This window comes from Chinchilla lanigera, unplaced genomic scaffold, assembly GCF_000276665.1.
Source record: "Chinchilla lanigera isolate Chin_1 unplaced genomic scaffold, ChiLan1.0 scaffold00081, whole genome shotgun sequence".
NCBI classification, from domain to species: Eukaryota; Metazoa; Chordata; class Mammalia; order Rodentia; family Chinchillidae; genus Chinchilla; species Chinchilla lanigera.
In genome coordinates this window covers 5,806,075-5,816,197 of record NW_004955482.1, presented here as the reverse complement: position 1 = coordinate 5,816,197, position 10,123 = coordinate 5,806,075, and the positions used below count along the sequence as shown (strand labels likewise).

At 58.1% G+C, this 10,123-nt stretch overlaps 2 protein-coding genes across 4 annotated transcripts in view; both read left to right on the top strand.

Moving 5' to 3' along the window:
- Positions 1–4,127: 4,127 nt before the first annotated feature.
- Positions 4,128–9,116, top strand: Ogfod2 (2-oxoglutarate and iron-dependent oxygenase domain containing 2). Of its 3 annotated transcripts, none has more exons than XM_005403063.2 (8): positions 4,128–5,717; positions 5,986–6,211; positions 6,545–6,601; positions 7,366–7,479; positions 7,560–7,659; positions 8,126–8,253; positions 8,405–8,662; positions 8,738–9,116. In XM_005403063.2, exons 1-8 carry the CDS (start codon positions 5,473–5,475, stop codon positions 9,002–9,004), a joined length of 1,395 nt encoding a protein of 464 aa, XP_005403120.1. In that variant the 5' UTR covers positions 4,128–5,472; the 3' UTR covers positions 9,005–9,116. The 3 variants fall into 3 exon arrangements, with proteins under 3 accessions (XP_005403120.1, XP_005403121.1, XP_013359118.1); XM_005403064.2 differs by having other exon boundaries at positions 5,653–5,792; XM_013503664.1 differs by lacking the exons at positions 4,128–5,717; positions 5,986–6,211; positions 6,545–6,601; positions 7,366–7,479 and having other exon boundaries at positions 7,578–7,659; positions 8,176–8,253.
- The window catches only part of Arl6ip4 (ADP-ribosylation factor-like 6 interacting protein 4), a gene marked incomplete in the record, with an annotated part of 3,068 nt that continues 1,682 nt past the window's right edge, over positions 8,738–10,123 (top strand). Inside the window, 1 exon segment of the mRNA XM_013503665.1 lies at positions 8,738–10,123.

The following is a 10,123-nucleotide window of genomic DNA, read 5'->3' as shown; positions in this document are numbered from 1 at the left end:
ATCCTCCTGCCTCAGCCTCCTGAGTTGCTGGGATGACAGGCGTGTGCCACCACCCCGGGCAGGTGAAGGTCTTTAGAGATCACTATTATGGCTGCTGATGTCCTGAGGCGATTGAAATGTTGACCTTTCACGGTCATTTCAACGTTGAAGAGCTATAAGTCGCATGGTGCCAGATCTGGTGAATAAAGTGGGTGAGGACACACAGACGTTTTTTATGAGCCTGCCTTTTCATCAGATCAACTTCAACTATTTTTTATCACACCTCCCTCGTAAAGTCTTCTATGAAATAAGACTTCCAGAACTGTTTCTGGAAGTCGCAAGAATGGTGGGATGAATTCAAATTGAGGGGGAGCATTTTGAGGGAGGGTTAATGACAATGTGCCTTCTACTGTAATAAGATTTTTAAAAATTTAAACATTCACTGTGTTTTTTATCGCACCTGACACCTGAATCTTGTGTCTTGGATGGTTATTTAAAAAGCTTGACTATCTGAGACCTAGGACTACATCCAGGCTCTGTCCTCTTTGCTGTGTGACCCTGGCCAGGTGACTTTGCCTCTCTGGAGCACTGTAAGCCTCTTTTCTGATGCTTTGGGGATGGAGGGTGATTTTAATGCGTCACCTGGTTGGCAAACTCGATTCAGACAGAGCCATGGTATTCCAATGGCTGCTCATAAAGGAACAAAATTACAAGATGATGAAACTGTTCCCAGTGAATTGTGTGCTAACTTTCAGGAATTTGTGGTGGGGCTGGGGATTTAGCTCAGCAGCAAAGTGCCTGCCTGGCAAGCGCAAGGTTGTGAGTTCGGTTCCCGGTACCGGAAAAAACAAACAAACAAACAAAAAAAATCAGGAATTTGTGGAGAGAGAGAATCCACAGCCAGACCAAATTTATGCTGATCAACCTGGGTTGTTCTGGAAATGTCTACCATCAAGGACACTGGTTCTTGACACTGAGCGGAAAAACTTCCGGTATAGGTCAAGCAGAGAGAACAGTATGATGTGCTGCGGAAGCCACAGGTTTACTCTGTGTTGTGGGGAAAGCAAAAAACAAGAACAGAAAACAAAGCCTGTGCACTCAAAGGAACCGACCTTTCAAACCTTCCTGTCAGAGAGCGATCCGCTTTCCGACAGTGGTTTGACAGCTGTTTTACGCCACAGGTACAGAAGCATTTGAGATCCGAGGGTCTTCTAGAAAAAACAGCACTTCTTTTAGACACCCCCCCACCCGATATCCAAGTGAAGAGCAGCTGTGTTCAGATGGTGGCAGAATAATTGTGCAGTATCTCCCAGCAAAGGTCACACATCTGATTCAACCAATGAGCCAGGGAGTTTGAGCCACAGTATAAAGATACCACCGAGCAGGGCTTCTCCAGAAGTATACGGATGAAGGAACTGACCCAAAAATGTTCTGGAAGAGCTTCATGGTGTTGGACGCAATTTATGAGGCGTCCAGGGCCTGGAACACGACAAAAGCAAGTGCCATCGCCACAGCGCGGAGAAAACTGTTCCCCGGCGATGAAGAACCTTCAGTCACGAACACTGACGGAAGAGGCACTTCGTAGCTAACTCAGTGACAGTCTTACAGAATGCAGAAGCCTGTGAACACGCTGGAGTTGAGAATACAGAGCAGCGGTCTAACCCTCGCTGCATTGAATCCGGAGAAGCACGTGAGCCACAAAGGTGCGCTTGAAGGGGCTGCAAGTGTGCTGTTATCTAGGACAGCAGGACGGCAGCTTCTGTCTGATAAACTGCTGTTACGGAGGCTTCAGGCCGTAAGAAGAAAACAAAAGATCCACAGTAACAAAAATCGTTCATGGTGCTCTTAAGTGTTTCCGTTTTCATCTTTGTGGGGTTTCTTTTGACTTTTTGAGACAGGGTCTTAGTATGCAGTTCAGGCTGGCCTTGAGCGCACTTTGTGGCCCAGGCTGGTCTCGAACTCTCAATGATCCTCCTGCCTCGGCCTCCCCAGTGCTGGGACTACAGGCGTGCGCCACGCCAGCTTTTGTGACGGTTTATCTGCAGTGGAACTTACCTTGTCTGAAGTGCTCCAGGCCAAACAGATTTCATAAATGATTTTAGGGTCAGATGGCTTTTGGATTTTACCCAAATCACAGCTCTCTAATGTTGACTCCGGTAACAGCATTATCGTGGAACTTGTCTGCCTGCTGTTTTTAATCTGTATAAATACGAAGTAGATCATAAGGGACGTAAGGCCAGGGATCTCTGTTTGTGCCTGGATTTCAGTGTGTCTAATAAAAGTCCCTGCACATTACAGGCATTCAATAAATTTTACTTAAATTGAAAAAGAAATATCCATGGCAACTTCATTCATAACATCTCCAAACTGGTGGCACAGCAGATGCCTGGCAAGTATAGAAAGGGTCGGTGAAGATGGGCAGGTTTAGCTGAGAGAAGAAATACAAAGCAGCCTGGAAAATGTCCACCGGCTCCGCAAGAGGGTGGAGGTTCTCAGGAGCACAGTGCAGAGGGAGAGGTGGCTTACAGCAGCTCACGTGGTGTGATTTTATCTGTAGCAGGTACAAGAGCAGACCAGGCTAACCTTCGCTACCAGGAGTCAGGGTAGTGATGAGCCTTGGGAGGTGGGTAGTGGCCAGCAGGGAACTTGGGCTGGGTGCTGGAATGTCCTGTGTTGGGACTCTTGGGTGTGTCTAATTTGAAAATGTCTCAGCCTCCTGAGCGCTGGGATTACTGAGGTGTGCCACCACACCAAACTCCTAGTTACACTCTTAGATCTCACTGAGCCTCAGTTTCCTCATCTGTACAATGGGGTTAGCAGTACCTCAGGCAGTCAGCATGGAAATACGTCAGTACTACTGGAAGCACATGGCAAATCGATGCTTCCTATGAACTAGGCTTTTTTGTTTTTGAGACAGGGTCTCCATATATAGTGCAGGGTGGCTTGAGCTATGTACCCCAGGTTGGCCTCAAACTCACAGAGATCCTCTTGCCTCAGCCTCCCAAGGGCTGGGATTGTAGGTGTGCCAGCTCTGTTAACTAGTTTTGCTGCTGTTCCTTGGAGACTGAGCCAGGCTGGGGTACAGTGGGGACACTGTCTGCTCCCGAGGGTGGCATGACCACACTGATGACCACATTACTGCTCACCAGGAAAGAGAGAAATCCAACTGGGTCAGCAGCAGGTGATGGGGCCGCAGGTTCAGCCTGCTCAGGCCCTGGCTAGTGTGCTGGCAGTGTAAAGCTGGGCCTTGGGTGAGACAGCTGATGAGGGGGCGAAGAGTGAGCTGGGGAAGCGAAGCCCTTCCTGGAGAGCAGGTCCTTCGCTATCTCAGGGCAATCGAGACAACTGTGAAACTTTATGTATTTATTTGTTTATTTTCTGTAAAACTTTAAACAGTGTCTCAGGTGAGTAGCTTCTGGAAGGAAGCGAGCTCTCACAGTCAGGAGGCCCAGGTTGGGCTCCTGGACCCCCCGTCCTGTGACCTCACATCTGAGGACAGGGGACACTGTCGTAGACCTGCTTGCTCCATTAGGGACAACCCAGTCATCAGTCTTGGTTTAATTCCAGACTGTCCCACTTATGAGCTGTGTGACCTGGCGGGGGCAGTCAACCTCTCTGGTCCTCATTCTCTTCACAGAGTTTGCTGTGAAGTTTAAACAGATTTCCTCTGCAGGGTAAAATTCAAAACGTTAGCCAAGGCCTCCTTTGCACAAGGATTCAGTGCCAACCCCACTGGGGGGCTCATTCCCTGGATTGCGGCTCCCTGAACACTTCTCTGTTCTTTTAACCCAGGGATAACCACTAAGCAATCTTCTCATATCGTGAATCACTTTGGCCCATTACACATAGATAAATGGAATTATTATATACAGAATATGCTCTTTTCTGTGTGGCTACCGTTGTTATGACACCATCTTGTCGATGTTCCTCCATATTGTTGGATGTTCTGGGGAGTATTCTCATTGCTTTACTTGTCTGTTCTTCTTTTTTGTTTGTTTGTTTGTTTTTTTGTCTTTTTGAGACAGGGTCTCTCTATGCAATTCAGGCTGGCCTTGAGCTCACTTTGTAGCCCAGGCTGGTCTCAAACTCACAACCATCCTCCGGTCTCAGCCTCCAGAGTGCTGGGATTACAGGAGTGCGCCACCACGCCTGGCTTTCTCTGTTCTTTAAGCAAGCCCAGCCTATGGTCACCCCAGAGCCTTTGCACTGGCTTCCCGCCTAGAACCCTCTCCTGGCAGAGCTGCTGGAGCAGCAAGAGCTCCGCTGAATGTCTCAGCTAGCCTGGCCTCGCCCCATATTCCGGCACTTGTTCCCTTCCTTACTCTGTCTTCCACACTTCCTAAGGGCCGCAGAGAACTGAAGGATGCCCCCAGAGGTAGGAAGCTGTGAATGGGACCTTAGTTGGAAAAGAGTCTCTGCAGAGGGAATCAAGGTAACGACCCTGAAATGGGGCTGCCTTTGGTTATCCGGGCAGGCCGGACCTAAGTTTGCGGCAGGGTCCTTCTAAGCGCCACAAAGGCAGGGGCGGAGGCTGGCCGGAATTTCTGGCCACCCAGTGTGCGGTAATTCCAGGCTGTAAGCTAACATAGGCACAGAGCTTGTCGGCAACTCCAGACACACCTCCCACACTCAGGTGCACGCCCTGCACACTCAGGAGCTCTCCCTGCTCCTGCGAATCCAGTGTGACAGACAGCCGCGCTGCGGTGGGCCCTTGGCAGAGAGGCGCCCCCTGGACCCCTGCGGTGCCCCCTGGATCCCTGGGGCGGGCGCTCTGCTAGCTGACGCACACAGTGGAGAGGACGGTCAGGCCGCGTCACAGGGCGCCAGGGTGCTCCCCGCGCCTCTGAGGGTCTGGGGCTTCTGTGGCCCGCGGTGGCTGGCAGCCGGGCTTGCTCCAGAGCCGCGAGCCAGGGCCAGGCTTTCCGTGTGTGTGTGCCGTGTGCGGCGTGTGCGGGGAGAGCAGGTGTGCGTGCGCGTGCTTCCGCGTGTGGGGTGTGAGTGCGAGGGCGGCGACGAGAGCGCGGGGCTGTCCGCGTGTGCGGATGCCCCGGAGCACGCGTGCGCAGGGCGCGTTGGCGCGGGACTCGGCAGGAAGGAGAGCGTCCTCGGTGAGACGGCAGCAAACGCCAAGCCCCGCAGAATCCCACCCCTCAGGCTCCCGGGTGGGAAGCGGATCGGCTGCGGGAGGCGATTCCGAGCGCAGACTCTAGGGGCGTGGCCGCTCCGAGCCTCAGTTTCCCCTCGGGTGGGTGGCAGGCTGACAGGGGAGTGTCTAGCTCGGGGGTTTGCTGTCCGAAGGAAAGGGGCTGCGGTGGTAGCAGAAGGCTCAGGTCGACAGAGAAGGAGCTGTCCCTTGCAGTCGCCCACCTGGGGCAAAGGCTTCGCCGCGCCCTCCCGCCCCGCTGAGCCCCGGCTGGGCCTCCGGGGACCCGGGACGCCAATTCCCCAAGTGACGGGGCTTTGCAGACCTGGGCTTGGGGTGCGCGGGGAGAAATGACGGGGACCCACGGAACGGTCACGCCGGAAGACACCAGCGCGGTACTTATCTCACACTGCGGCTGTGCTGAACTCGCACCCGGTCCGGACGCGAGGAGTGACCACCGGCAGACCCCGCCCAGGGTCCCGCCCACACCGGGTCCTTCCGGGTCGCCGCCGGAAGTCGCGCAGGCCGGAGCGTTTTCGCGGAGGCGCTGCGCTGGCCGGGAATTGTGTTTGCGAGCGACGGGCGGGGACCTGGGGTAAGCGCTGCACTGGAGCTCAGCGGGAACAAGGGCGTATTTCACAACTCCTAACTGTCCTGGCGTCCACGTGAGGTCAGGTGGCTCTCCGAAAGTCCCTAGCTGAGGAGGGGGCAACATTTAAAAGAAAAGGCTTTGTGGATCTGTCCACGTCCCATGATGGTGTGACCTAGCTCACCTACCCACGAAGTGTCCCATGGTGGGGAAATCAGGCAGAACGTGGGGGGCCGCCCGCCCTCTACGTACTTTTCTGCTCTTGCGAATTTAGGACGGTCCCTGGGGCGCTGGCTCCACCCCGCTACCGGCGGGGGGCGTACCCGAAGTGCCCCACGGAATCCGAGAGGGCCGCGCGGCGCTTCACCATGGCGACGGCGGCGGCCCCGCGCCGCTTCTGCCGCTGCGCCTGCTTCTGCTCCGAGAACCTGTACGTGGCGCGCTATGGGCTGCACCTCCGCTTCCGAGACGAGCAGCAGCTGCGCCAGGACTACGGCCCCGTGAGTGACCCCTGCTGGCTCTCGGGAGAAGTGGACAGAGGGGGACGCGGAGTGCTGTCCCCGAGACTGCGTGCTCAGATCCGAGGACCCCCCGCCCCGTGCCTGTGCTTCCCCATCCTAAAGGGGTGGATAGCCTGTCGGCAGTGAGTTGTCGCGAGGAAGGAGTGGGTGAGCCCATGCGTAGGGTGCTCTGCTGGCGTTGGTAGGAGCAACGGGGAACCCTGCTCGGTGCTTAAGTCACCTCGCTGATCCTGGACGCCCTGGCGCACATCTGCATTTTAAGGAGGGGACACGGAGCCGCACAGTCACACTCACTGGTCTGTCTTCTCTCAGATCCTGCGCAGCCGCGGCTGTGTCCGCACCGAGGACTTCCAGCAGCTCCTAGCGGAGGTAACGCTCCGTCCTCGGCCCGCCCCGCGCTCCCTCGCTGTGTAGCGGACTGCGGGGTCTCCCAGCCTCAGTCCCTAAGGGCTCCTTGGCCCACTTCCTGCCCCCACTCACCCCTACTCCTGGGTCCTGGTAAAATGAGAAATGGAGAAGGGCCAAGTTGTCTGCGTCGGGCGCCTCTTGACCGAGGTGTGAGGCACCGCCACACCCACATTCTGGGAGAAGCAGGTCCGAGAGGAGGGCGCCTGCCTAAGGCCCCAGTGGGTAGGGCTGAGATCCAGACTCTGGGCCCCGCGACCTCTGTGGCCTCTGAGGCTGGTGCCAAGGCTGCTGCTCCGCACCTCCCGCTGCCTCCCTGACGTGGTCATGGCTAGACCACAACTGCTTCCTTCTCTCATCTCACCCAGCCTAGGCTGGAGCAGTGAGATGGGCCCCCTTTCAGAAGCCCGTTGCTGGAACTACAATCCCAGCACTCTGGGAGGCTGAGGCAGGAGGATGGTAAATGTGAGTCCCTCCTGGGGAACTTAAGGAGACCCTATCTCAAAATAAAAAAAAAAAAAAGGAGCAAGTACTGTAGCTCAGTTTTTAAAAAGTCAGCTAAAAGTTTGCTACCTGCATTCGGCTCTGATAGATTCAGGAACATAGGGGGACATGACTCCCGGCCTGTGTGCCACTCTGGCCTTCCTGGGTCTCAGTTTCTTCATCTGCACAATGGGCTTCAGGGGAATTGGAGGTCCTGCACGTAACTGAGCTCTGTGCCACCTCAGCTTGAGCAGGAGGTAGAGCGGAGGCGGCGGCTGGGGCAGGAGTCAGCTGCCAGGAAAGCCTTCATCGCGAGCTCCTACCGCCCAGCACGGCCCGACATCTACACCACACTGCAGGTACCAGGCAGGGGGCCTGGGGCTGGTCCCTGGATGCAGATGGGGTATTCTGGCCCCTACAGCTGGCGTGTTCTCCCCAGGGTGCAGCTTTGGCCCCTGAGTTTCTGGCTGCAGTTAAGTACAGTGCATCCCCGGGTGCAGACCTTGCGGGTCTCCTCCAGTGGCTGGAGACAGTGTCAGGTGAGGTCATAGCGCGGCACCACAGCAGGATTTGGGAGCAGCAGTGGGAGATGCCTGGGCATGGGAGACTCATTGTGTCTGCCCTCAAAAACCAAACCAGAGGCCAGGCGTGGTGGCACACGCCTGTGATCCCAGCACTGGGGAGGCTGAGGCAGGAGGATCCCTGAGTTCGAGGCCAGCCAGGGCTACAAGTGAGTTTAAGGCCAGCCTGAACTGGAAACCCTGTCTCAAAAAGACCAAAAAAAAAAAAAAAAAAAATCAAACCAGCAGCAGCTGGAAGGGCCAGTGGGACCAACCTGACAGGAAAGGGGGAGCCCTGCCGTGAGAGGTGAAGGCCCGCTCCTTGTCCACTGCATTGATGAGCGACAGGCTGGGCACAGAGAGCGAGAAGCAGAGCCCGAGGCCCAGGCCTGCGTGGCCCTGCCTGAGCTCCCAGCCACTGCCCGTCCCGCCCACCCCATCTCAGAGGAGAAGCGCATCTACCGTGTGCCCGTGTTCACCGCGGCCTTCTGCCAGGCCCTGCTGGAGGAGCTGGAGCACTTCGAGCAGTCGGACATGCCCAAGGGCAGGCCCAACACCATGAACAACTACGGGGTGGGTGCAGCCTGTGCCGTGTGCTGGAGGGATGGGGGGAGAAGGGGGTGCTGCCAGGGCGAGCCTAAGCAGAGTCCTTGGGAAGAACCGTCCCCAGGGGCGCAGGGTGAGGCCCCAGAGGCCTCTGCTGATCCCAAGGGCCCGCCCCCAGGTGCTGCTGCACGAGCTGGGCCTGGATGAGCCGCTGGTGACCCCACTGCGGGAGCGCTTCCTGCAGCCCCTGATGGGCCTGCTGTACCCGGACTGTGGTGGGGCGTGGCTGGACAGCCATCGCGCCTTCGTGGTCAAATATGCACCGGGTCAGGACCGGGAGCTGGGCTGCCACTACGATAACGCGGAGCTCACGCTCAACGTGGCCCTGGGCAAAGCCTTCACAGGGGGCGCCTTATACTTCGGGGGCCTCTTCCAGGTAAGTGTGAGCTCCGCGGGCAGGGCCGGGAGCAGCGTACCCGTGGGCGCCAGGCCTGAGCACTGCCGCTTGCAGGCGCCTGGGGCCCTGATGCAGCCCCTGGAGGTGGAGCACGTGGTGGGCCAGGGCGTCCTGCACCGGGGCGGCCAGCTGCATGGGGCCCGGGCCCTGGGCACCGGTGAGCGCTGGAACCTTGTCGTCTGGCTCCGGGCCTCTGCTGTGCGCAACCGCCTCTGCCCCATGTGCTGCCGTAAGCCGGACCTGGTGGACGAGGCTGAGGGCTTCGGCGACGGCTTCACCCGGGAGGAGCCCCCCACGGTGGACGTGTGCACGTTGACCTGAGCCTGGTGTGGCCCCGCAGTGCGCGGGCGAGGCATCTGTCACCTGGGGTCTGGAGGGGCAGAATAAATTCCCTGTTCCCTGCAGCCACGGTGCTTGTTGGGTCAGCAAGGCACACCGGCGTCTGGGTCATTCTTAGGCAGATAGACGGGCTCCGCTCAGAGCCGATGTGGGCTTCCTGGAGCGGGAACCCTGAGGGGTGGAGGGCAGGGACTAGAGCCACTGCCCTGGTTGTCACTCCAGCTGTGGGTGAGGCTGGGCCTGTGTGCACCTTGGGCGCTGTCGTGAGGGTCCGGTTCGTGCTTATATAGCCCTTTGTAAGAGCCTCCTGTTTGCTGCCCTAATTAAAGCGTTTACAGCGGGTGTGGGGGCAGCAAAATGGGGCAGCCTTCTTTGGGGTTACACGTTTGAAGGCTCAGGCACTTCTGCTTTGACATCTCCAGTCTGGGCTACTGTAAGAGGAGAACCACACCAGGCTCAATTCCCACGCTGCGGAAATGCGCGGGGGCAGTTTCCGAGGGGGCTTGCGTCCATGCAGTCGCAGTCACTGCCTCTGTGGCCCCTCAGCGACACCGGGGGGTGCGACCTCGGTGTTAGAATGACCTGGTCGTCTCGGCCCGGAGCTCCCAAGTGCGGAAGCAGAGCGGCGCACGGGCGGCTCGGCCCGGGCGTCAGGGAGGCGGGGGCGGGGCAACCCGGAGGAGGGGCCCGCGAGCGGGAGCGTGGGCTCCGGCTGACAGCGCGGTCCCGTCCGGGCCGGGAGCTGCGGGCGCCAGCCACCGCACCTGCGGCGGAACCGAAGGCAGCAGCTCCTGCGCGCCATCCGGACGGCCTCCCGGTGCACTGCCCGGGCCGGAAGCGGTCTGTCGGCCACCTCGCGTGAAGGCGTGCTGTGGGGCTGGAGGTCTGGCCCGATGGGCGGTTGAGGGGAGTGCACTGCAGTCTTGGGACCCTCCTTGGGGACGCAGAGGGCGCAAGAGTCAGGGCCGCTCGCACGCCGGAGGGAAACGGTAGGCGTCCGCGCCGAGCGGGTGCGCAGGCGCGGAGCGTCCGGCCGGGGGCGGGCCCTTTAAAGGAGCCGCGCGCGCTGGGAGCCGGCTGAGGGTGGGAGCCCCGAGGGCC